This window comes from Alligator mississippiensis, chromosome 2 (assembly GCF_030867095.1).
Source record: "Alligator mississippiensis isolate rAllMis1 chromosome 2, rAllMis1, whole genome shotgun sequence".
In the NCBI taxonomy this organism is placed as follows: domain Eukaryota; kingdom Metazoa; phylum Chordata; order Crocodylia; family Alligatoridae; genus Alligator; species Alligator mississippiensis.
Window position 1 is genome coordinate 39480846 of NC_081825.1, and position 26922 is coordinate 39507767.

General features: G+C 41.2%; 1 protein-coding gene across 1 annotated transcript in view; it reads left to right on the forward strand.

The window, feature by feature from the left end:
- Positions 1-930: 930 nt before the first annotated feature.
- Positions 931-26922, forward strand: part of ANAPC4 (anaphase promoting complex subunit 4) — a 28603-nt gene continuing 2611 nt past the window's right edge. The window contains exons 1-25 of the mRNA XM_006260432.4: positions 931-1074; positions 3912-4017; positions 5605-5737; positions 6529-6603; positions 6747-6773; positions 6868-6912; positions 8036-8120; positions 8392-8502; positions 9115-9198; positions 9427-9513; positions 10878-10942; positions 11049-11091; positions 11181-11257; positions 14065-14165; positions 14242-14293; positions 15499-15554; positions 18560-18606; positions 19839-19895; positions 20095-20151; positions 20748-20841; positions 22904-23001; positions 23517-23578; positions 23661-23699; positions 23791-23892; positions 25325-25402. Of these exons, the coding sequence (XP_006260494.2) occupies positions 967-1074; positions 3912-4017; positions 5605-5737; positions 6529-6603; positions 6747-6773; positions 6868-6912; positions 8036-8120; positions 8392-8502; positions 9115-9198; positions 9427-9513; positions 10878-10942; positions 11049-11091; positions 11181-11257; positions 14065-14165; positions 14242-14293; positions 15499-15554; positions 18560-18606; positions 19839-19895; positions 20095-20151; positions 20748-20841; positions 22904-23001; positions 23517-23578; positions 23661-23699; positions 23791-23892; positions 25325-25402 (1889 nt within the window). The 5' untranslated portion in view covers positions 931-966. The remainder of the gene's footprint in view (positions 1075-3911; positions 4018-5604; positions 5738-6528; positions 6604-6746; positions 6774-6867; positions 6913-8035; positions 8121-8391; positions 8503-9114; positions 9199-9426; positions 9514-10877; positions 10943-11048; positions 11092-11180; positions 11258-14064; positions 14166-14241; positions 14294-15498; positions 15555-18559; positions 18607-19838; positions 19896-20094; positions 20152-20747; positions 20842-22903; positions 23002-23516; positions 23579-23660; positions 23700-23790; positions 23893-25324; positions 25403-26922) is intronic.

Below are 26922 nucleotides of genomic sequence, written 5' to 3' on the forward strand. Positions count from 1 at the left end.
ATTTAAGTTGGTCTAATAAAAGATACACCCAAAGAACCTTGTCTGCCTATATTTAGTCCATTATTTTTTCTATCCAGTCATTCATGAAGTTCACTGGCTCCTCTGCCAAAGGTGCTTTGTAAATTCCCTTTGAGGACTAGAAGTGAGAGATTGGAGAGGGAGCAGGTGTCTTGCGAGATGTGCGCACCCACAGGTCCTTGGGTATTTTTGTCTTTGACAGATTTCCGCTGTGTTTCATTCTGGAGCTCAGTTGTTTGGTTGCTCCTGCATATTGTCTGTCCGGCCTTCAGCGCACTGGGTGAGGTGTTACATTTCTGGAGGCGTAGGCGTTAAGTTTTGCAACTGTCTGTGTATAAGTGTATGGGGACTTAGTGGGAGAGGCGATCTCTTTTATTAGACCAACTAGATTTTTGCAAAAAAGCCCCACCAAAATCTTTCATTGCAAACTTTTGGGCACAAACACCCTTCTTCAGGCATAGGAGAAAAGACTGTACAAGTTCTCCTGGGGAGAAACGAAAGTTGGTATTCCATAGGAGAGTTGAAGGTGTGCAACAGGGTTTGGTTGCAGCGCTGTCGGGCTCAGGACAGGGCAGACGAGGTTCTTGGGGTGAATGTGATATCTTTTATTAGACCAGCTTCAAGAGTTAGGGAAAAATTTTGTTTAGCAAGCGTCCGGGTTTTGCTCAGATGAACTGCTGCTGTTTGCAACGGTTCATTTTATGTGCAGGGCCCTGGAGCGAGCAGCCAGGTCCCGCAGCCGGCCGGGGCCCGGGAGCGGCTTTCCCAGGCGGCTCCCGCGTCGCCGAGCAGGCAGAGCCCGGAGCCAGCTCCGCCCGCTGGAAGCGGAGCCCCGGGGACACGCGCTCGGGGCGGGGCCGGGAAGCACCGCCTCTGGGGGCGGGGGCGGTGCGGGGCGCGGGGCGGAGCGGAGCGGAGCGGAGGGGAGCAGGCGGGCAGGCCGCCATCATGCCCGCCTTCCGTCAGGTGGGCGAGAAGCAGCTGCCGCAGGAGGTGGCGCTCATGGCCTGGTCCCCCAAGCGGGACCTCATCGCGCTCGCCAACCGCGCCGGGGAGGTAAGCACGGCCACAAGCCCCCTCCCTGCCCTGGCGCCTGGTCCTCACCCGGCTCCAGCCCAGCACAGCCTCAGCTCGCGGGCTGCGGCCTCTGTCGCCACGGGCCGGGCCGGGCCGTGCTCTGCTCAGCCGCGGACTGCAGCCGGGGAGGGGCGAGGAGGCTGCGCGTGAGGGAAGCGGCTGCAGGGGGAAGTGGCGGGTGCAGGGCGGGCAGCTCCGACCCTGGGCCACAGCAGCCGCCTGCCCCGCCACTACCCGTGTTAAATGTTGGGGAGGGGGTCATCTTCGTCTGCAGGCAGTACAGCGCGTGGGGCCACGGTGTCGGCTGACAGGAGAGCGTCTCTTCAGGTTCACCTTCCTGGACCTGCTAGGGACTAGTGCTGCCCAGCAGGGTGTCCAACTTGGCCTGTGATTTCACCCATGTGTCAAAGTTCATCTCCACGTGAAGTTTTGAGACAAGAAATACAAAAAACTTGAGCTCTTGGTTCCAAAATGATACCTTTCATTAGACCAACTGGGCGCTGAAAGCAAACAGTGCTGTGGCGGCACTGGAGCCAGCGGTCCCCAGGCTCTGACGGGTTGCGCACCACCAATTTAAAACGATACAATCTTAAGTACCACCGGCAAGTTTTTGTCATATAAAGGAATTATAATAAACCTGTTAATGCGTACCACTGACACATTGTCTGCGTACTGCTGGTGGTACCCGTACCACAGATTGGGAACCATTGTTTTAACTTAATTTTCTAGATGATCATAGAAAAATAGAGGGACCTCAGTAGACCATGCAGTTCAACCTGTTGCTCAGGGCAGGATAGTGCCAGGCAAATGTTTGTCAGCCTGAAGTGAAAAGGCCTCCACTGCAGAGATCTAGCCTCTCTGTGATTGTTCCAATGCCTACCCATTTTCATGGTTATAAAGTTTTCCCTTGAATTCAACTTACATTTTCTTGGTTTCAGTTTAAGCTCATTGCTTCCTGTCCTGTGATATATAGACACCGGGGAGTAATTGTCATTCCCTAATTGACTTACATACAGCTCTCCTTTTAATACAACCCATTACTGCAGGGAGAGGGGGTTGCAGCAGTAACACTGTTGACTCGAACTTCTGATCCAGGCTGAAGTACTTCAGGAAAGGCCGTGACTCCCTGTGTTGTATTTGTGCACTTGACTCTCCCAACCTACATTTAGTTCTTTGTACTTGTTCTCACTGAATTTGTTCCAGTTTATTTCAGGACTTTTGTTCCAACTGAGCAAGGCTATTTTGAATCTTAATTCTGTCCTTCAAAGTGCTTAAGTCCCACCCAGCTTGGTGGCATCTGTAACTGTACAAATGTACATTCAGTCCTGCCCTCTGTGTCATTAATAAAGAGACTGAACAGTACTGGACCCAGGACAGACCCTTGGGAAACACCACTTGATTCCTTTTTCAATTTTGGTTTAGAACCACTGATTATTGTTCTTCATAGATTTCATAGACATTAGGGCTGGAAGGGACCTTGGGAGATCATCAAGTCCAGTCCTGTGTCCCGGGGCAGGAAGTCAGCTCGGGTCAAAAAAACCCAGCAAGATAAATGTCCAAATGTCTCTTAAAGGAGTCCAGAGTAGGTGCTTGCACCACCTCTAGTGGCAGCCTGCTCCAGGCCTTGCGGGTCTCGGGCAGTAAAGAAGTTCTTCCTTATGTCCAGCCTGAAGTGGTCTTGGAGGAGTTTGTGACGGTTTGACCTTGTCATCCCTTGGGGCACTCTGGTGAACAGGCATTCCCCCAGATCTTGAGCCTGCGCTTTTCCAGGTTGAAGAGTCCCATGGTTCACAGCCTCTCTTCATAAGGCCTGTTCTCTTGCCCTCTAATCATGTGTGTGGCTCTCCTCCGGACTCTCTAGCTTTTCCACATCCTTTTAATACTGTGGAGCCCAGAATTGGATGCAATATTCCAGCAAGTACTTCTTAATCATGATTATCTAACCAGTTATACATCCATCTTGTATTTAGTTTACGTATGAGCTTGTTGTGGATGATGGTGTCCAGCACCTTATTAACACTGAGCTTTATCAAACCCTCTGCTGCCCCCACCCCCCTTTCCCCTGTCTACAGGTCCCATCACTTTATTAAGGAATTATTTTCTGTGAACAGATCTATGGTGGCTATTACTTATCTTGTTATCCCCCAGGTAATTACAAATTAATTATTTGAAGATAACCTCCAGTATCATAAAATTTAGATTGACTGGTCTGTAGTTCCCAGAATTTCTTTCACTTTTTTAAAAGATAGGCACCATATTTTTCCGTTTTTGGGGGGGCTCACTTGATTGTCATGAATTCTGAAAGACGACAGTTACTTCACCCATTTCCTTAAATGCTTTAGGAGGGATGTCATCAGGCCTAATAGCTTATCTAACTTGTCATTTTAGCTGCTTCTTCCCCATCTCCTTTCATCTCCACTTACCCTTGCTCCTCCACTTTCTAAGCTAATCATGTAATCATCTGACAGTTGACCTCTGTGATTATATTCTTGGGCATCCAAGGATAGGATGTTCAACTGTAATGTTTCCATACTACAGTTTCTATCTAAGTTGGAATGGAAGCTCTCATTTTGATTACAGTCTTCAAGACTACATACACAGCACAGTTTACTTTCATTGCTTCATAGTAAAGAGTATGCTCTCAAACTATGGAAAATAACTGGACTTTTGATAGGAACACTCAGGATACAGTGTGCCTACTGGATACAGGATTTGTTTTAGCCCAATAGAAAGTGATTCTTTAGTTGCTGGATTACAAGATTCAGTTAAAGGAAAAATGTGCTTTCTTTGACTAAATTTAAGCTTTTTTTTTTCAGGTTTTACTTCACCGACTAGCAAATTTTCAACGAGTCTGGAGTTTGCCACCAAATGAAAACACAGGAAAAGAAGTGACAGCCCTTGCTTGGAGACCAGATGGCAAAAGTAATATAAAATCATGATGTCTTCAGCTGCTGTAAAAATGTTGTTGGGAATCGGTGGATAACTTTAGGGAGCATAGCAACACTTATTTTCTTATCGTCTGGCTATCAGTTAGTGATCGGGGAAGATGCATTCTTCACCCCTGCAGAAGCTGAGCCGCACCGCAGAAAGTAATGCAAGATTCATGGTGCCACAAACAGAGCATGGGGTGGGGAGCCTGACTTCATCCTAATGGTTAGGATGCCTGTTGGCAGGAAAGGAGATGGCTGTGGGTTCTGTTCCATGCTCCATCACCGTTCATGCATTTTACACTAAATAGTCAATGAAAAAAACCTGAAATAATTGTGGGAGCAAGAGCCAGAATTCAAAACTTTCTCATCTCAAGTAAGCTCTAACCACTAGGCAAGGGATTGTCAACTGGGGGTACGCGTACCTCTGGGGATAGTTGGAAAGGTGCTAGGGGGTATGTGTGGGCGGGTGGGGATGGAGTGCTGCCACCCACCACCCTGCACTGCTGCCTCCCAGGAGCAGAGCTGGGCGGCATGAGGGCAGCAGCTCCCCTCTGCCAGGCTGCACAGGTGCCACCCAGCCAGCCAGATGGGGGGCAGGGAGGGGGGACTCTTAGCAGCGGCAGTGGCTGCCACCACCTGCTGCTGTGTGCAAGTCGTCCTGTCCCCTGTCAGTCCAGCCGTTGCCACTAAAAGGGGTACACTCCTTAAAAAAGGTTGAAAACCCCTGCATTTAGGGCACAGTCAATCTCCCTCTTGGATTCTGTCTTGCTGGCCTCATGGATCTTGCATTCTAATGTTGCATCATGGTTCTGTTTTGAAAAAGGAGGTATCCATTTAAGCTTATGGCCTGGTGGTTGGACATTCTTTTGGGAGGTGGGAGTTGTGGATGCACCACTACTACCTCTTCCAGGTGCATTTTAGGAATTAAGCAATTTAAGCTTCCTTTTGTGGGGGACCCAGTAAAGCAGTGTGTGCCTACTGGATTAGACCCCTTGGGTGATGTCTACATTGCTGTGCCTAGGTTGTGGGTCGCAATGGAGTTAGTTAGGAGTTGGGTTGCTGTCTGTTCAGGTTGTAGCAGTTCTGGGCATGCTGATCTGCAAATACTTTCAGGCAAAAGGGGAGACAGCTAACGAGATTTAAGCATTGTGAGTGTTAGGTGGTTGCTAAGCAGGGTTTTTTAATTACAGTTCTGTACTTGGGAGAAAGGCAGACTTTGGATGCCTGTTTTATGTGCGTATCTTTTTTTGGAACTAGTTCTTAAGATTGCAGACATTGACACAAAATAAATTGGTATAAATTAGCCATTAATAAATTTCATAAAGTACTTCCTAATTGTTCACTGTTTCAGATATATTGAAATTGAAATTTTGAACCTCACACACTGAGCCTGCAGGTGGAGGGTAGCAGGTCAGGAATAAGGGGCACTGGGTTGGGCACTGGCCATTGATGTTCACAAATGGGTCCTGGTACAGAAAAGGTTGAGAACCACTGTTTTAAAGTATGTAAGGCTCATTCAAAGTATTAACATTGAAATTTGAAAATGCAAGTTGTTTAACTTTATACTGTTTTCCTCTAGTTTTAGCTTTTGGGCTGGCTGATACTAAGCGGGTCATCCTATGTGATGTAGAAAAACCTGAAAGCTTGCACTCTTTCTCAGTGGATGCTCCTATTACTTACATGCATTGGATGGAAGTAACTGAAGAAAGCAGGTAGCTCTAAGGAACTCTGCAATTAAATATACATGTATAGTATAATATCACCCTATCAATAATTTATATATAATATAAATTATAGTGGTTAAGCAGGAAAAGTGTAACTTTATCTTGAAGATCAGTAAGTTTTCTGGGCACGTCATAAAAAATCCTTTTATTATAGATTATTTTTAAATATACTTATAAAAATGACATGCTAATTATAATATTTCTGTAGTTTTATAAGTTATAAAAAGAAGAGCACCCTTAAAAGGACCTTGTGCGTCCATATATAGGTAATATTACAGATTATTTATTTAGATTTGTCAGTTATTGTTAACTTGCATAATTGCTACCTCTAACTCACTGTCATCTGCTACATCTGTAAGCATATGTCAACCCCCAAAGAAGTTGTAATTAAGACTTTGGATTATACTTTGAAGGGTCCTTTTGACTGACTTCAGTGAGCTTTAGGAAAGGAGCAGTTATTTCTTTGGTCTTGTGGTTGTATAGTACACAGTGGGGTCCTGGTTTATGACTAGGGCATCTCAACAGTACTATAAAAACTAAGTAATAGAAGGTCGGGGGGCAAACCACTGAATTGGCACATACCAGCTTAACCTTCCTGTTTGGAGAAATGGAAAACTAAGAAGACAGGTTTTTAAAATTAAGTGGCAAACTAGCAATATAAATGTGACATCTTGAGTCTAAACATCAATCTGGAATTGGAAAAAAATATTTATTGTGGTTTTCCTCTTTTCATTTTGGCAACAAAGACAAACAGTTCTTAATCACTTTTTCTTTTTCAGTGTCCTTACCTCATTTTATAATGCTGAGGATGAGTCAAATCTTCTTCTGCCTAAATTACCTGCACTGCCAAAAAAGTAAGTTTTAGATTAACAAGCCTGTAAAACTAAATGTTTCAAGTGCTGTCATCTTTTTGACTTGTCATATTTAATACTCTGCACCAGTTATGGAGTAAATGAGCACTCGTTTTCTCACATTTTTACTTTGTTCTTTAATTTAGCTATAGCACCACTGCAAAAATCTTCAGGTAAGAACTCATGGTTTTTTATTTCTGTCTTTATTTTTTTTAAGAGTCATATGAATGTCTATAACTTGTTCTAAACATATTTTTATGCTTTCAGTGAAGAAAAATCAGATGAAATTATGAAACTGCTAGGGGATGTAAGGTAAATATTCTTTGAGATCTGTAAAATAGTGGAGTGTTTGGTTAAAAATTACTTTAAATCCATTTATTTGGTGATAACCTACAGAAATGGGGAGTGTTTCTATATTGTGTGCTTAAAAATAATGAAAAGAAGTCAAATCTTTCCTTTTTTTTATTAGAGGGTTCTGTGAGGCTCATAAAAATAAAGTGGGAACTTTGTTCACCTTAACTTGGAAGGAGTTGAATCTCCTACAGTTTTCTTTTTTCTTGAGTTAAAAAGATGTTAAGCTAAACCAGAAAGCATTACCTGCTGACCAAACTGTGAGGGCATCTATCTACATTCTGTGCTCCCTTGTGGCAGCAGAGCCTCAAACTAAATGTAAAGATGCACATAAAGCTATAATGGCTAATTCTACATTACTGTTGAATGTTACAGTTACTTAAAATACTACATTAGGATTCCTTTGTTTTAGGTACTATAATAATATAATGAGACAACCCTGAGCCCCAAAGACTTTACGATTGTAAAAAGGCAGACAAGATTAGGGAGGAAATGAGCACAGGGAGATGAAATAAGTTGCCCAAGATATCACAATGAGTAGCGTCAGGATGTGAATAGCATGCAAGCCTATTCAGTCTGTCCAAGGATCTATCCCCTGGATGATTTTCTCTTTTCCAGTGCTGTTAACATTGGTGGCTGTTCTTGGATGCTATATTTAATTTAAATTTTCATCGTCTTTGTATTTGAACTAAGCAGTGCCGCTTGACTACCACAGAATAGCAGTTAGTTTAAAATTAGCTGAATAAAAGAGTAGTTTTAAAAGAATAAATATGTTGTAGTCTACCTTTAAGAAAGTGGATTGATAATTATTCTGTTTGCATATAAAATAGCTAATATTTAGTGACATTAGAGTTAGTAACTTTGTATCTTTTAATTTCTGTTTAAACTGTTTTAAAGTTGCCTTTGATCTTTTTTGTAATGACAGCTACATACAAAAATCAAAATTCTTAATGTGAGCTTTACTTTTAAGCGTGACATTTTGGGGAAAAAGGTATTCAAATGCAGTGGAAATTAACTATTGCCTTACAGGCTTTTCTTTTTGGTTAATTGGACTGATTGATTTAGATACTTTATTTATTACTAGGCTTAATGCCCTCGTTCTTGGTGGAAACTGTGGTTTTATTGAGGTTTATGCTTATGGGATGTTCAAGATTGCAACAGTAACAGGGGTATGTTTTACTTTCATTTCTTAAACTACCACAAATTATGAGTGAGTTTAAACATTGCTTTGGAATTCAACTTTGTGTGCAATAGATCCTCTGTTAAACATAGCAAAGCCGAAGTGTTAAAGTTGCAAAGTTGTCTCTTTTTATTGCTGATATAGTGAATTTTTTATTCTGCCAGAAAATTTTCTGTTGATAAATATGCTAGCGCGCTGTATGTACTTACCCACCGAGAAAATATGTGATATTTCATCGTCTTAAACTTGGACTTTTTCAGGTGACAGGTTCTTGTCGGGGGTTGTGTTTGTCTAGTGATTTGAAATCACTATCGGTCATTGCAGAGATGCAAAATTCCTCAGATGGTCTTTTGGAGATGATGTATTTTCAGGTAAATAAAATGCAGACTGAAAACACAAAAGTGACTTTTGAAATATTCTTTTTAAAATACTGCTTATTTTTTCACTAGTATCAGACAATTCTAGCACACATGCCTGTTTCTGATTTGCCATAACTATAAATTACTTTATTTCCAGCTTCTGTAATGTTCATCTTTTTAGTTTTTAGGTTCTTCCTGTTCACTTAAATTCTGATTGCTGTAACTGGGATACTATTTAAAGCTAGGAGGTGTCTGCGAAGTTATACTAGGTATACTATTATAGGAACTCAGGTTGCTAATTTGGCGTTATGATTTACCTTATGATGTACTTTAATGATAGTACATAAAAACTTGGTATCGCTCATATTTTGGCTGTCAGTCGCAATATATTAAAAACACTGGTCACAAATTTTCCAGATGATATATGAATATTGGCATAGGTATATTAAAACATGTTGAATTATTGAATGTTCTAAGGTTAGGTGAGAGAGAGAAATTAATGTAAAATTCTCAATTCTTTGTGAAGTTCCTTTTTTTTTTTTTTTCTTCAATTCACATGATCCAGGTTTATCATTACAGAGAAGAGAAACATATATATAACAATAATTGTCTTTCATGTTATAGCTGGATACCAGTCTACTGTCAACCTATTTACCCGAAGTAACTCGAATGGCCAGAAAGTTTACTCATATTTCTACTCTGCTACAGGTAAAGTTTTGTTGTGACTTCTTTTTAATACTACAGTTCTTACAGGTTTGGTAATGTGAAGCACTCTTCTGATAAGAGACATAAGGGGATTCTAAGTTAATACAGAGCACTGATTTAGAAATTTAGCTTAAGATTTAAATGCATGTTAGCATGATCGACTGTTTAGTGAAAAATATTAATATTGATTTTAAGGAGACAAGACTAACTTTTTAAATGTTTGTATTGTAGTATATAAAATTGTCACTGACCTGCATGTGTGAAGCATGGGAAGAAATTTTGATGCAGATGGATTCGCGTCTAACCAAATTTGTCCAGGTATTGTATAGGGAATTATTTGGGGAAGGTGGAAAATTCATGTATATGACAAAGCTATTACATATTTTGGTTCTGATGCATAGTTGCTCTGCATAATATCCTCTGTAGATTAAAGAAGCAAGTTCTTTGAGGTTAAAAGCACCATTTAAGGTATTTAGTGGTTTTCTCCTGTGTCTTTATATTCCCATAATACTGATTTGTTTTGTTTTCATTAGTTTAATGGATTCAGCATCATGCTGTAGTTGTGGCTTGTACCATTAGTGGCTTTCTCATTAGATTTACATCCTCTAACCCAGGGTGTCAGACTCACCCCTGTTCAGAGCCGGATTGGACCATAGGGCTCCTTCTAGGCCGAATCCGGCACAGGGTGACTCAGGAGGTGTTTGCAGTTCCAGCCCCCTCCCTATGCATGCAATAGCAACTCTAGCTGCTGCCACATGCCAGAAGTGGAGCTACTGCTGCTGACACATTTCATGCCTTGGCAGCAGCTCCCACTCTGACACAGAGCACATAGTGGCAACAGTTCTAACTCCAGATCTGGTATGAGGCACACAGCAGCAGCAGGGCTGGCAGCTGAGGAGCTGGGGCAGCAGTGGTGGCAATAGGCGAAATGGCTGGGGGACGACTAGAGTTGTATCAGTCCTTGTTTGCCCTCCTGCTGCAGATCTCCATGTCCACCAGGGCCCAATGGTCCTGGGTTTTTCAGCAGGCAACACCTCTAGCTTCTAGTGGCCTGTTGGCTGCCCAGCAAGCTGGACAGAGCAGCTCTGTGGGCTAGATCTGGCCATTGGACCATATGTTTGACACCCCTTCTTTAACCCATTGAATATATTGCTCTTGACAGTAAGCTACCCATTCCATGAAAATACATAACTTCAGCATTATGTTTGAAGCTCTTGATTTCTGAGTGGCTTAACTTATTTTTCTAATAAATGAATATTCCTGGGGAATTAAGCCCTCCTGTTGTAACTACTGTAGCTTTTGGAAAGCAGCACTTGGAGCCTGTCATCTACTTCAAGTAAACAAGTAGAGCAAAACGTTCATAATGGAGCCAGGACCTAGATACCATTGAGTCATTAAAGTTTTGCAGTAGTTGTTAGACTTTAATTTTAAAAAAAAGAATGAAAATTTGTTTTGTAATTGTACGTTTTAAAATAATGCTTAGAACTCTCTTTGCTGGGGAAAATTTAGAAATAATAACTTCTTTTTATTTTAGTAATTGAAGTTGCAATGATTCCAAATCTATTTTTAGCATTCTATGAAGTGTTTTGTTTGTGTGTATTCTAAATTAGATGTCTTTACATATAACAGTAAACTTATGATTTAAATACAATTCTATTTATTTCATTAATTTTGACTGACAGGAAAAGAACACAACCACATCTGTTCAGGATGAATTTATGCAGCTGCTGCTGTGGGGAAAAGCAAGGTAGTTGTTGTTTATATTCCTAAATTGAATTATACTTCAACGTTGTAAATGAATAGTCTGATAAAAGACAAAAATACTTGATTTTTTTTTTTTCTTCCCCACTTAGCCCTGAACTTCAAGCACTATTAATGAACCAACTAACAGTGAAGGTATGGTTCATCTTTATAGTTTTCAAATGATGTTTCAGTACCTTATGACACTGTTTTTACATACTTTAATGCGATGTCTCTTCTGTCAGGGTTTAAAAAAGCTTGGTCAGTCCATAGAGTCTTCCTACTCCAGTATACAAAAGTTAGTCATAAGTCACTTGCAGAGGTATGTCATACAACATCTAATGGATTACAGATATAAAATGTCATAAATATGTTGCTCTATATTTGTTAAAAAGAGCTAGCAGCCACAACTAGTAGTTCTGCATGTTTTAGGCATATTGAAGCACAGGTATTGCAGCACTTTTTATTGTAGTCATGGAAAATGTTTCTGCTGGCTTAAGACCTGGAGGTGTCTGGTTAGAGGATCTTGCCCCTCTGCTCATAGATTCATAGAAAATTGGGGTTGAACCTTAAGAGGTCCTCTAGTCCCTGCTCAAAGCATAACCATCCCCAGCTATACCATCCCAGCCAAAGCTTTGCCTAGCTGGGTCTTAAAAACCTCAAAGGATGGAGATTCCACAACCTTTCTGGGTAGCCTGTTCCAGTGTTTTGCTACCCTCCTAGTGAGAGAGTTTTTTCTAATATCTTCCCTAAACTACCATTGCTCCTTGTTCTGTCATCTGCCACCTTTGAGAACAGTTCAGCTCCATCCTCTTTGGAACTGCACTTCAGGTGTTATTAAAGACTATTATTAAAATCCCTCCTTCCCCCCCCCCCCCCATCTTCTCTTTCCCAGACTAATTAAGGTCAGTTCCCTCAGCTTCTCCTCATAAGTCCATGTCCCTCAGCCTCTCCTCATAAGTCCATGTTCCCCAGGCCCCTAACTTTGTTGCCCTCTGCTGAAGTTTTCCAATTGGTCCATATCCTTTCTGTAGTGGGGAGCCCAAAACTGGATGTAGTACTTTATATGTGGCCTCACCAGTGCCGGATAGAGGGAAATAATCACTTCCTTCAGTCTGGCAATACTCCTGCAAATGCAGACCAGTATGCTGTTAGCTGCCTTTGCAACAAGGGAATGCTTTTGGATCATAGCTTGTCTGCTGCAACCTCCCAAGTACTTTCCTGCAGAACTCCTGCTTAGCCAGTCAGTCTCCAGTCTGTACCAGTGCATGGGATTGTTCTGTCCCAAGAGCAGAATTTTGTGCTTGTCGTACTTGAACTACATTCCCCACCAATTATTCCCTGGTTGTAAGCAGCAGGTCAAGAAGAGCACTGCCCCTAGTTGGCCTCTGCAACATTTGCACCAGGAGGTTGTCCGTAGCACTCAAAAAGCTTCCTGGATTGCCTGGCAAGGTTCTTTGGGTAGATGTGGTATCTTTTATTAGACCAAATGAATAGTTGGAAAAAAGTTCTTTGCAAGTTTTCGGGCACAAACATCCTTCTTCAGGATTGCTTGTGCACTGCCGTATTGCTCTCCTAGCAGATGTCAGGGTGATTTTGAAGTCCCCCACGAGAACCAGGGCCTCTGATGGGAAAACTTTTGCTAGCTGTTTGAAAAAAGCATCATCTACCTCATCCTCCTGGTCTGGTGGTCTATAGTAGACACCCACCACATCCATATCACACTTGTTGCTGTCCCCTCTGATCCCAACCTAGACGCTTTGAACGGGCCTGTCTCAGTTTTATACTGAAGCCCTCAGCAATCATACAGCTCTTTTGCATAAAGAGCAATTCATCCTCTTTTCTCCTGCCTGTCCTTCCAAAATAGTGTATATCCATCCATGACAGTGCTCCAGTCACACGAGCTATCCTACCAAGTCTCATTGTAGTTCTGTGACTGTGTGAGGACTTCCCGATTCTTCCAGTTTGTTTCCCAGGCTCTGTGTATTTTGTATACAAACACCTGAGGTAACTAGCCAATTGTCCTACTGTCTCAGGAAGAATGGGAATGCGTCCCCTGTTGTCCCCTTGCTTGTGCTCCCTCTAGGTCACTTGATTCCGCACTTACCTCAGGGCTTTGGTGTCTGTCCCCTAGTGAGTCTACTTTTAAAGCCCTCCTCACCAGGTTAGCGAGCCTGTTTGCAAAGATGCTCTTTCTCCTCCATCATGTGGATCCTATCTCTTCTTAGCAATCCTTGGAACAACATCAAAAGGTTGAAGAAGCCAAAGTCCTGCCAGCAACACTATCTGCGCAGCCATGTATTGATATACAGGATGCATCAACTCCTTCCCAGGCCCTTCCCCTTGCCCAGGAGGATCAAGGAGAACACCACATGAAACCCTGTCCTCCTCACTGCTGTACCCAGAGCCCTGTAGTCACTTGATCTGCTCAGTCACTTGGCAGTATCATTGTTGTCTGCCTGGATAAGCAGCATGGGGTAGCTCATGATCAGATCATATTTGGGATCAGGGCTGAATTATATCCCATAGCCAGATTAGTATGGTTTGTGTTGGGGTTTTTGCCTTCCTCTGTAGTGGTGGGGGGCACTGACAGCTCATATCTCTCTGCTTTATCTGTGACAGGTCAGGGTGCTCGTAGTGTTTTTGGGCAGTGTGACAGGTTGATTGTGTAGTTTTCGGAATAGTGTAGGCAGGCACTTATATGGGATGGTTTGGATAGAGATAATCCTGCCTTGAGCAAGGAGTTGGACTAGATGACCTACTGAGGTCCCTTCCAGCATTATGTTTCTATGAACGTTTACAAATTAAACTCATTTCACTAGTGTTCCAAAGTAAAACTTACTTCCTGGGAGACTGTTGGGGAAGAAAAACTTGGTTTATATGATTGTCTAATGAGAAAAAATTGATATATGCTGTAACTAAGGTTAATGCTAGAGGTTATAGTCAAAATATGGATAACATGTAGCATTCAAAAAGTTTTCTCTGTAAAATGGGAAAAATAATAATAGAGTGCTTGAGGTACACAAATGAGAGAGGTGCCAGATAAGAGTTGGATACAATTGATTAAAAAAAAATCTATGTGCAAAGAATAGACTGAAAATTTTATGCTTTTCTCTCTCGCATTAATAGTGGTTCAGAGGCCTTGTTATATCATTTAAGTGAACTAAAAGGAATGGCATTATGGAAACAAAAATATGAGTCACTTGGATTAGATGGAGCAGGAATTGAAGGTATAATAATTAGCTCACTACTTGCCATACTGATGTTAATGTTAAAAACTGAAAGTAACAGTTGTTCTCTTTATAGATGCTATTACTGCTGTTGGTTCTTTCATCCTAAAAGCAAATGAGCTTCTTCAGTAAGTATTAAGCTGGAAAGTTGCAAGCCAGTTTGTTTTTTAATCATAATGTAATGCACAATTGAATTGAATGAAGATTTTTTTTCCTAAAAATGTAATTATTTATTAGAAGAATTTACTCCAGTAGCTGCTAAAGCACCCTCTTTATTCAGTATGTAACTTCAGTCAGGGTTGCGCAAGTGGCAGCTTGTGGGCTCCATGAAGCCTAGGAATTAATGTGCAGCCTCTTGGGTCTCGTGCAGTTGTTGCTTCTCTCATTGCTTAAGCTACAATAGCAGCCAGAGTCTCCAGGTTTCCCCTTCCCTCTTCTGATTGCCACTTCCTGCTTTTGCCCCAGGAGGCAGAGTGGTACAGGAGTTGAGGGTGCAAAGGGTGAGTTTGGGGTTGTGTGCTGGGGGTTGGGATTGTGCTTGTGTAGTAAGTCTGGGGGGAAGCCCATGTGGGTTCATGTTGCAGCAGGGGGAGGGATTGTGCTCTTATGCCAGTGTGGTATAGCAGTGGAAGGGGATGCCCGCCTGGGCATGTGGTACAGTTGTGAATACCTTGGGTGGTTTGGGCAGCCATTGTACATAATTGCATGCTGTTTTTTCTACAGGACCCCTTCCTTACTTACTGTACAGGATGGATGGTACTCAGTTAATACGATTATTCAACATTTTACGAGTCCTAAGTCTTAGTATACGCTAATCAGGCAATTAGTGACAACTGACTTATTTACTTGTGATCCTTTGAATGGTGGTTATCATTGTATATTAAGAATGTTTCATATGTATTAATCATGTTTTTCATTGCCCTCCCTGTGTGTGGTAGTATGTGGTTTTATCACTGTTTTGCAAAGGGGAACAAGCACAGAAGGATTAAGGTGAAGTGATTCCATTAAATGTAGGTATTTCACTTTCAGGACCTGGTTTTTCAGACCCCAGGCACATGTTAAAATAATGGCACCATTGGGATCAGAGAAACTTTATGCCCCATCCTAATACATATCCAGCTATGCCTGACATGCGTGGCTGGACACTTGTTGTTTGGGAAGGGCCATAAAGTTCCCTGCTATCCCAGTCACACCACTGCATGGCTGCCATGTGTCTGGTCCCAGGTAAGGAATGGTGCCAGTCCTGCTTATACTGAAGTTGAAATGTCTATTCATCCCGCAGCTGCTTGTGCTCTTTGTTTAGATCTAATCTTTTATCTTTTTTTTCATACAGAGTTATAGACAGTAGCATGAAAAATTTCAAAGCATTTTTCCGATGGCTTTATGTAGGTAAGCTTAATTATACGCTAAATGTTTTGTATCTGTTTTTAAATAACGTGGTTTGGTGTTGTCCTAGCATCTTAAAATATTTGCCCATGAGTTAATCTCTGGGATTTAGAAGTTTAGCATATTTTAATTACTCCATGTGATAAGTTCCTTGATAGTGGGCTCTTTAAAATTAAGACTGGTGTCAAAGATATAGCTCAGGGACTAGATAGATCCAGCCCACCGAGCCCCATCCTCTGGCTCCTGGTGCTGCCTCTGGGTCTTGAATTGACCCAGACACCACATGCGGGGCCTACTCTGGCCAGTTTGGGCCCTGTGCTGCACACAGTGCCTACGCTAGCAGGTTTGGGATCTGTGCTGCATTCAGTCTCCCCCATGGGTGCTTCAGGGCAGTTTCCTCATGCAGTGTGTGTCCCAGACTGGACAGAGTTGGTGTTGTGTGGTGTGTGTACTCCCGACCAGCCCTGCACAGGTGCTCTGTGTGACGAAGTCCTGGACCAGCCAGAGTGAGTGCTATGTGCATTAGCAGAGTAGTAGTCCATGGGCCCAGTATGACTTGTAGGGCCAGTCATGTGCCATTCATCTGGCTCCTGGGGCTAAGTGAGATTGACACTCCTGAATGCAAGGATGAAATGAACCGTATTTACTTATTGTCATGCTGGCAAAAGTAGGTTAACTAAATATATTTGTAATTATTGCAGTTACGATTTTCTATACTGCCATCACTGGAAACTCAGAAAAGGAGGTGTAGTCACTGTGTTTTTCCTTATATGCTTTTGGCAAGGGCTATCAACATACCTATAGCTATGATTTTCTTCCTGAGTGTCAGTTCTTAGCCCATCTACATGAAGGTCTCATCTTCTGTCTTTGTGCTAAACACATGATACTGAACTTCAGTGATACTGCTGTTAAAATATTTTCATTTCCTTCCCAGCTTTACTTGGGCTGATTTTGCAAATGCTTTAGTCAAAGTTAAGTTAAGCACATGCTTAGTTTTACTACTTTTTAGTTGTCTCCTGCATGTGCACATAAATTTAAGCATATATACATATACTGAAGGCAATAAACAGCCTACTCTGCAATATTTTGCCACAGATATTTCATACTTGAATTATTTTTGGCCTCAAGCTACTCATAGATGCAATTCTTATTGCAAACTTTCCAAAAATTTGGAATATAATCTAACTACTTTTTATCCTGTCATTCCTACTTTTCTCCAATGATATCCAGTTCTCAGGGAGAAAGTTTTAATACATCGATAGTCTGGAACTGTGTGGTAGGCCTAGCCCTATGGGGTGGGGGTCGTATATCCTAGCTGTTGGCTAGCCTGCTCCCTTCCCTTCTCTAGCTTCTCCAGTCTGATCCACCCACTGCCCTCTATCTCGCCTGCCATGCCTTGATGGAATCAATTAAGCAGGAAGCATCTGGAGCCTTTGAAGTAGCAGGGTTTCCCTTGCGCGGCTTAGTTTCCCGTTGCACACTTGCCTAGGCCCTGACCCTCTCAGCTGGGGCCTGATGTGCTCTAGCTGCTCCCGTCAGCCCTGGACCCACTCAGTCCAGCCTCAGCTCTCTAATAGCAGCAGCACAGCTGGGAATTAGGCTCCACACTAGGGCTGTGGCCTTCAGGTTCCCCAGCCTGAGAGGAGTTAAATCTCTCACTCTCTTTTTCTCTTGTTTCTTTTGAGCGCTCGCAGTTGCACATGCACTTTCTCTCTCGTTATATGACTCCTTGCCTTGCAAGCAACCTCCACCTACCCTCAGTCACTCTTGGTCCCCTGGCTCTCCTATACAAAGCAAAAAGGAAAAAATCCCAGTGGAAAGTTCTTCCTTTGCTTCAGGGTAACAAACACAGTCTTTACTCCGGGCTTTGCTCCATGGTCCTGCTGCCTAACTCGTCCAGAAACACTAAGGGAAAACGGCAGCAAAACTCAGTCCCCCTTGTGGGGCTGCTTAGTGTCTGTTTGCACTTTCTCTCCCTCTGGCAGGGAGCCTTCTGCCCTCTCTGTGCTCAAGGCTCAGGGGATAAATAGGGCAGGCCTGTTTATCCCCTAAGCTCTGCCTGTTCTCGCCAGCCCAGCCTACTAGCTGTCCTGAATACAGGGTGGTCCCAGGCCCCAAATCCCTTCTCTTACAGGGCCTTTGCCAGTTCTGCTGTCTTTGTAGCCCTGTGCCAGTAACAGGGTGAGGGTCCCTTGTTACAGACTGCCAACTGAACTTATAGCTAGGAAGTCCTAGATGCAACATAAAAAAAAGAAAAGAAATAGGAGTTAAGAATTTATTTTTGTGTATTTTTTTTGGTGCACTGGTCATGAAATCAATGTAATCGTTTTACATTGTTTACCTTTTATAATTGTTTTCTTAATTATTTAGGAAAACAAGACATTTTATCAGTTTTACTATGCAAGCATCAGAAATGCAGATATTTAGCAACATGTAGCATTTAACAAAAAGAAATTAATTACACCTTTCATTACATTTCTATAAACTGAAAGTAATCTGATTTCCCTATATTACCGTGTCATTAGCTTTATAATGAATACATTATTTAAATGTTGCTTGGACAGATTTACTTAACTAAAATAAGTTGCTCTCTAATTCTATTTCTATGCAGTGTTCTAATACTTTCATATTTTGTTCCACAGGAGCTAATGATATATGTTAAACTTCTGTTTTTAGATGAGTTGCATACTTTTTTTTACAAACGTCAGTATATTTCATGACATCTTTGTATGAGAAATGTTTTATTTCATTTTATAGAAGGGACAATGGAGATGTAAAGGGAAAGTGAGTCATCCCCCCATTCCCCACAGTCAATTTTAAGTGAGAGGCAGAAATAAGACTAAAACACAAATCTTTTGAAGTCCTGGGCTCAAGTCCATAGTGCCTCTAATGAGAGAAAATTCCACTCTATCATTTGGGTCTTGCTGTTTTGCAATAGACAAATAAAATATGGAAAAATCATTTTTTTTCTTCTTTTTTTGTTGTTAAACTGTTAATTTTCCTTCCAGCTATGTTGAGGATGTCAGAAGACCATGTGCTTCCAGAGCTGAACAAGGTAGTAGCAGCATTTTTTATCAGCTATTTTTATAATATTTCCATATCAGTTTAATTCTGCTGGTGGTCCATACTACAATGCAAATAGGAACAAAAATAAGCCATGGGTGGGTTTTTTTTTAGTATTTAGTTTTAATAATCATGTCCTTGCTATTCTTCTGGAATAATTAGTGTATTAAGTATCCTCAGTTTCACAGTAATATGTATGTTCAGCCTTACATTTAATGCATTAAAAAACATTCTCACTTTTCTTTCTGAAGTTTAGTAACTAAAGTCTGGTGACATTATGGGTGGGGTGGTTATATAGACAGTCTTTCAGTGGCTTGGATGAATATACTTTGTATTCCACTCTCCAATATTAAAGTGGTTTCTAGGCCCTGTGTGCTAGTACACATTGTCCCCACAAAACTGGAAATAAAATTTTCGCTCCACTACATTCACCAGGGCCAGGATTTCACACAAGGGGCTCCCATGGTTTAATAAGGCAGAAATTAAGGCAGGGTGGCACCTTACAATACTAGTTCAGGGAGTAATGAGCTTTCATAAGCAATCCTCATATCTGATTTAAATATGTATAAACATACAGATAAATAAAATAGATGTAAATAATCCTTATATACCAGATACAAACAAATTTTTACCCAAGCAAGCCCCCTACTGCAAAATGCTTTTAAAGGAAAGTATATTATTGTAAGGTATGTTCTCTTTTGGCTGAAGTAGAATATTTATTGAAACCCAGAAAGTAGCAGTAAATGAAGTAAAGCTCCATGTGACAGGGAAATTGTGCCGAAAATATAACAAAGTTCCTACCCTATCGTTTACCATAGCTTATCATACTGCTGGCCCATGTCTACAGTGGCCAATTCAGTTCCCAGTGGACAGGTGTCCAGTCAAAACTTCATTGGCAGAAATTCACTTTAAAGTGCCTTTAAAATCACCCTGATTCTGAAAATGGATGGAAAAAATATTCTTTTGGCTCCAGGCTTTGAATGTAACTATCTATTAATAGTTTGTCTGTCTGTGAAATTCCTTCTTTCGTGAAAGATCGCATAAGCTTTTACTAATGTGTAGCTGTTTTTAGAATTCAGTTTTTCTTAAGTGAAATTGTTGCTTCTCTATATTCATAACCAGATGGCAAAATTACTACATTGTTCTCACGGTGAAGCACATTATTATATATGTTTGAATTTAATTTATTTTGTAGTCTAATTCTTCCCATTTTATTTCTGCTAGATGACTCAGAAAGACATAACATTTGTTGCCGATTTTCTTACTGAACACTTCAATGAGGTAAGGTACATTAGTTTACTGAATGTTTTTATGCATGCAACCTAATTTTAGTTTTTTCTGCTGATAACTGAATTGGAAAGACTAGTTGGATTATTTTTCATATTGAGAAATATGGATTTTTAAAATTTAATTTCATGGACTGCAGTATTGTCAAGTCAATACTTTTGCATTTTAAAATTCGGCTTTACGTTTGTTTCAGGCACCAGAGCTCTATAATCGTAAAGGAAAATACTTCAATGTTGAGAGAGTTGGCCAGGTAAAATAGTGGATTATATACTGAGACAAGAAATACAAAGGATATGAGTAAACACAAGCTGGGATAGATGGACAAGAAAAGATGGGATCTACTAATAAGAGAATGCGGTTATTGAAACTATATGTGCTGTCCTTTAATGTTCCTTCAAGCTCATCTATCTGCAAAGAGAAAAACTGTTCTACCTCTTATAGGGAAAGACTGTTTTTTTTTATTTGCTTCATCTCTATGGTACTTTAGAAAAGCTGGGGTTGGTGAGGGCAGGAATAATTTTATAACTAAAAATGGTCAAATATAATTGAAATCTACTTGTGCAATGCCTTTAGATCATGAAGCCAGCAGTATTAGAATTTAAAATTGTAGGTGCACTGTTTGGATAGCATGACATGTTGAGAAACCAACAGTAACCCAATTAAGAAATTAGAATAAATTTTATTATCTAGACATTGTAGAAAGGAAGCATAAAATATGAATTATTTTTTATTAAATCAAAACTAATTAAGTGAAAATATTTTGACATATTTTGACATTTATCCAGGGAATGAATCCTAGTTATCTTGATAATAACTGCTTGGTATGAATTTATTCTCTGATTCCAGTACTTAAAAGATGAAGATGATGACCTAGTTTCACCACCTAACACGAAGGGAAACCAGTGGTTTAACTTTCTTAAAAATAGCACACATCTCAAAGGTATTGTATGCTGGTCTTATGCTGTGAATCAGAGATATGTTTGCAAACTTGACAAAATTAAAATCACACTTGTATAAGTATGAGTACAAATAGTGTCAGTTTTTGAATCTCTCTCTGTGTAGGAAAAATATAAAGGCTTATTTGTTTCCATTCAAGAACAACTATATACAGCATTGTCAAGAAACCTTTGATTGAGCTAGGCTGTAGTTTGCTTCATTTTTTCCCTATGGATTAGAGAATTTCTTTTCCTTTACTTAAAAATAATGAATATGTAGGCCTGGAAGGTGCCTCATGATGCAGAGCAAATTATTCTGAGGTAGGATTTGTGTGCAGCTAGACCAGGGGTGGACAGTTATTTCATCTGGAAGGTTATTATTTTCGAAGTGGTAGGCAGACCTGCTCCCTGCTTCCCAGTGGAATCACAGCAGCTGCATGTGGTGGCAGAGAGTGGGGCCAGGCTGCCAGCTCCGTTACATGGGGCTTCACCCCAGTGGCTTGAGACTCCTGGGAGCTGCACGTGAGTCCTGCGTGATAGAGGTGGGCTTGCATGGCCCTGCTCCTTGCTGGCATGTGCAGCTCCTGGAACTGGCTGGAGCCATTTGCCACTGGGAGGCTGTTCCTGCATGGCCCTTGAGCACCCCAAGGGCCCACCACCCATAGCAGTGGCTGTGCACCATGGGGAGGGTGTGTGGGGTGGTCTGTCGTCCCCCCCACACACACGCACATCTCTGCGCTTTTGCCCAGCTGTAGCTTCCTTACCTGCTTCCTGAGTGAGTGCTGCAACACAATGAGGAGATGCTGGAGGCCAGGGAAGCTGAGCAGGTCCCCTGGTGGCTGCAGCAGTGGAAGCAGCAGCCCTACTAGAAGTTGTCTACTGGCTGGGGCCCTCCCATGCATTAAGGTGGTAGTGAAGCATGTGGAGTATAATTCATTGGTGGATGCCTGCAGGCTAGATGAAATCACCCCTGAACTAGGCCATTGCTAAACTAAGCCATTCCTGACAAGTATTTGTTTGACTTATTTGTAAGCCTTCACTAGAGAGGAGTCTACAGACTTTTTAGGTAGCCCTTCTACATCTTTTTGCGAAGTACGAAACCCCAAATTGGATGTGGTGCTTTAATGGAGGTCTTGGCAGCACTGAGGGTAATGATCTCCTGTGTCTTGCATATGACAGTCTCACTAATTATCTTTGAATGATACGTTTGACTTCTTTGCAACAGTATTATATGCCTGGTTTATATTCTGTATGCTATCAGCTGTACCCCCAGGTCATTTTCTGCATCATGGTTGTTTAGTGAGATATTCCTAATCTTGTATTGGTGTATTTGATTATTCCAGGGAACCGCTGATAACTGCAATTTCAGTATAATTTTTCAATCAGTGTTGTACCTGCTTCATCATAATTTCATCTAGGCCAAATTTACTTCCTCCTTGTTATTATATACATTAGACAGAGCTGCATTATGATGAACATCAGCTACTAACTATATTGGTGGTAAAAATTAGGAATTCTAATTTTCGCACTATAAGAGAGACTGTTCCTCAGACCACTTTCTGGTCATTCATGGTTTACTAATATCCTTATGGCAACTATATCAATTATTTACATGGCAAAGCAATAGCAGGGTCATTGTATATAGAATGTATTCATCATCCAAGATTTTACTGGAAAAAAATCTATATAAAACTCTTAAGTAGTAAGATATACCTCAAAAATTAGGAATGCATGCATTTTAAATATATCTTCCTGCAGCATAAGGTAACTGAAAACAAGGAAATCCAAGCTGAAAATTATTCCATTGTATCCAGACAATAGATACTGCGAGAGACAAGAAACCTTTTTTGTTGTTGTTGTTTAGCAGTGTGCTTGATGACATCATACATCCTAATTTTTAGTTTGAATTAACTGACATGGAAGAGATCTGCAAAGAGAGCTCAAGTTCTGAATCCTGGATTCTGTTCCATATAACAGCACATTGTACTCTGACTGAAATGGAAACTCATATAATTGTAGTTTTATGAAGAACATGTCTTTTACTAATATCAAATGATTTTTCTACAGAAAGCCCATTGCTGTTTCCCTATTATCCCCAGAAATCGCTACATTTTGTCAAAAGGCAAATGGAGGGGATCATTGATCAGTGTCTACAAAAACCAGCTGTAAGTCCTGATCTGAAAAGAATATTAAGGGGTCTTTTGAGGCCAGCCATAGTTGGTACTCTGATCATTTACACAAAAGTGAATTAAGCTCTTTGGACACTGTTAGCCCTATAGGCTGAAGTCCCTTTTTTAGCCACAAAATAGCCACAAATGTCAGTATTGCAGCTTTCCCCTCTCTAGTGTTTCAGTCTGCCCTGGCGCATTCAGAAAAGGTAGTTAAGTCTCTCTGCCTATTGTGTTCTTTGCATCTCCTGAGCATCATAAATGAGTAACAACCATTTTTAATTTCAATTCATTTTGTTTCCTGAGGAACAATATACTACTTTGTACACTTACATTTAAACCAGGAATGTCACATGATAATGGCTTTTGTAATATAGACATCAGTTCACTAGAGATTGGGCTGGGTTCTTTCCTTTTTATAATAAGAGAAGAATATAATAAAAGAAACTATATGTGAGTAGCCGAGTAATTTTCTTTCAGTATTTTTGTAATGTTTTGATTATATGCTCTAGGATGTGATTGGAAAGTCAGTACATCAAGTAATCTGCATTTCCCTCTACAAAATGTCTCAAAGGTATATATTTTCACATTATATCTAGGTTTTATTTGCACAAAATTTGTGTTATCTTCTAACTTGTTTTGGTTTTCCTTTTTAGTGAGGAATCCGTACCTCAATTATTTAAATTACCTTTCCTGTAAGTATACCGCTGAATTTTTTTTCCTTTTCCCTATTGTATTTCATTTGTAAAATATTGTATTTGATCTAAATATTTTTTAACATTTTAGGTGGAATAACAAATCCTCCAGTACACATTATGTTCTCTTCACCATCGCAGAAAGTTCCATTTCAAAAATTTACATTTTGAGGAGGCATACAGATACTTCTAGGTAAGAAACTGACTGGACTGTGATATAGCAGCCAGGGCCATGTAGATCCAATTATGCTAAAAAGAACTAATTGCCATAGTATTGAGTTTAGATGCATAGAAACAAGGGACTAGAAGGAGTCCTGCATTTGCAGGCAACCATTTATTCAAAGCATCCATTAAAGCATCCACTCAACTCTTATACATTGCAGCTGGAAAAAAACCCAGTAAAAACCTAGGAGGAACAAAGGTGCTTCTCATGTCTAGTTCACTGGAATGGAAAGAGTTATGTAAAATAAGTTCTAATGATCCTAGGAAGTGGACCTTCCCCATGCTACAAAAGAAGGCAAAAACACACAAGTGACCTTTGCCAGTCTGACCTGACCTGACAGAAAATTCCATCCTGATCCCAAATCTGGTAATCAGTTTGATCCTGGCCACAAGAGCAAGATGAGAGGGTTCTTAGTACCGTTAGGAGGGCTAGTTCACCAGCACTGCAGTCACAATAAAGAAATGGTTCCTTTGATAAGGAAATGGCTAAATATATGCTGCCCCTTCACATCAGTAAGCAACAGTGGTAACCATTGCATAGGTTTATCTTCCTTAGTAAGTATTCATCTTGTGAATCCCAGGTAGCTTGTGATTATTATTTAGGCTTTTCATGATTGTTATAGAGCTCAGCGCATTAAAAAGGAACTCATTTATACTAATAAAATTATGCTTATTCATTTCTTGGAGTAAATGCCAAGATTCTAGCATTATAATCTGCCTGGTAACTGACTCCCCAGCCCAGTCCAGCCCCTGGCTTGTTTACTTTTCATTCCATCCAGGAAGAGCACATACCAACTGCTGAAGCTTCCTTAGCCTGACGAAGGGTTTTTGAACCCGAAAGCTTGCTTAATAACTATTCTCCAACCATTTGGGTTGGTCTAATAAAAGATATCAAATTCACCCAAGGAACCTTGTCTGCCAAGATTCCAGCATAACTTTTGTAATTTTGGTCCTTTTTTCCCATGTTGCCAAGATCAACCCCAACTCCATTAGAGCTGTTGGGTAAATGGTAAGGCTTGTTGCTTTAGGCAAGGCTTTACTAATCCTGTTCAGCAGCTGATTTATGAAGAGAAAATACATAGTCTAACAGAACTTGGTTCAGAGCATTTGAGGTTGGGGTGTAAGAGAGGAATTATTGTCTTGTAAGATCAGTTATGTTTTTGAGGTGATGCCCTTTAGTATGAGTTTGCCTGAGGCTCTGTCCTTTGCTTCTTCCCCTTGCACGTCGCACCCATTTCCTTTAATACTGGATGTACCTTACGCATTGCTTCTCTGTCTAAATCTAAATAGGCTGCATAGTCTCTTCCAGCAGCCTCTTTAAGTTTTTGAATTTCCAGTATGTTAGTATGAGTTTTTAGGAACTATTCACATAGATGGGTTTTTTTTCCTCCTTTTTCCTTTAGGTCTGTTAACAATGGGCTACTTGCTGTGGAGTTTGGAAACTTCTTGAACAACAGTATAAATGAAAGCTCAGAATCAAGGTTAGTATGTCTGGAAAGTAGCAGCTTTGTTAACTTGCACCTGGATTCTTTTAAGTCTTGTTTATTCTACTTACTAGCTGTTTTTTCATATTTATACTTTGCCTCTGATCCTGCAAGTTGCCTTCGGGATCCTCTCTTAGTTGCAATCCCATTAAGTCAGTGAAGATCTTTTTGCTGGGCTTCACCTACATGCAGTAACTTGCAAGAGTGAATGGAGTTATTTTGTACTTAAAGAAATGATTATAGTTATCAAGATAGAAACACAATGAAACTGCTTTTGTCTAAGCATGGACCATTTAAAAACAATGAGCCAAAATGAGATCTTATCTTCTAATAATGCACTGCAGAATTTTGTAGTGATGCTGGTGACAATGATACCATATTTACTTAATTCTAAGACCAAGTTATTTCCCCATTTAACATAAGGAAAACCAACCCTCATATTTGAATTGGGTATTAGAAGGCTCCAGCTGGGGAGCTGTCTGCTCATGGGGCAGCATCAGTGGCACTCAGGTTCTTCCTTCCAGTGTCTGTTCCCTTCCTGGCTCCTCTCCCAGCTCCCTTACTGGCAGAGAGCAGATACTGGAAGTAGGAATCTGTGTGATACTGTTTCAGTCCCCAGGTGAGCTGGGCTCCCTGTACAGCCAGTTCTCCCAGCTCCCAGCTAGAGTGGTCCAACTCCCAACTGATCTGGCCATGGGAGGAGCCCCAGAGCCACTTCTGCTCCCTGAAGCTGGGCTCCCTGCACAGCTGCTCCCTGCAGTGCAGGGCAGGAGTGGCCTTGTGGCTCCCTCCATGCCTGCTTCAGCAGAGGACTACAGCAGTATCACATGTGTTCCTCCTTCCAGTCCCTATTCCCCTCAGCAGAAGGGACACAAGGGGTCAGGAAGGGAGCTGGGCCAGGAACAGGAGCTGGAAGTAATAATGTGTGTGTTGACTCTGTTGTCCCCAGCTGAGCTGTGCTCCCTGTATAGCTGCTTCATGCAGTGCAGGGCATGAGGAGCTCAGGGGCTCCCCTGTGTCTAGATAAGCCAGAGACAACAGTGGAAGTCGGGTGGGGCAAGTGGTGGGGAAGCAGGTCGGGGGGAGGAGAGAGGGAAGAAGGATGCTTGCCCCCCATGCTGCCTGCCTCTCCACTGCAGCAGCAGTGGGGGCAAAGGGTGGGGATGGGGCATGTTTCAGATAACCCTCCAAAAATTAGCTTCTAGGCATGGAAAATTATAACAAGTTTATAATTTTCTATGTCTAGAATCTATTGAGGGATTATTTTAAATTCAAAGTCTCGGATTCAGGTAAATACAGTAATTTAGTCAGCACAGAAATTTTGATGGAGGGCTCCAACCCAGGACTCCTTTTTTTCCCATAGAAAAGCTATGTCAGGTCAACTTATCCTTTTAGCAAAGGAGGGATAATGGTGGTGGCTGTCAGAGCCCACCAACCAATGTCTCTTTTAGCAACTTCAAGAGTTTCCTGCCCTTTTGGAGGAAGGGACAAGCTTTGTACCTACCTATTACATTGCT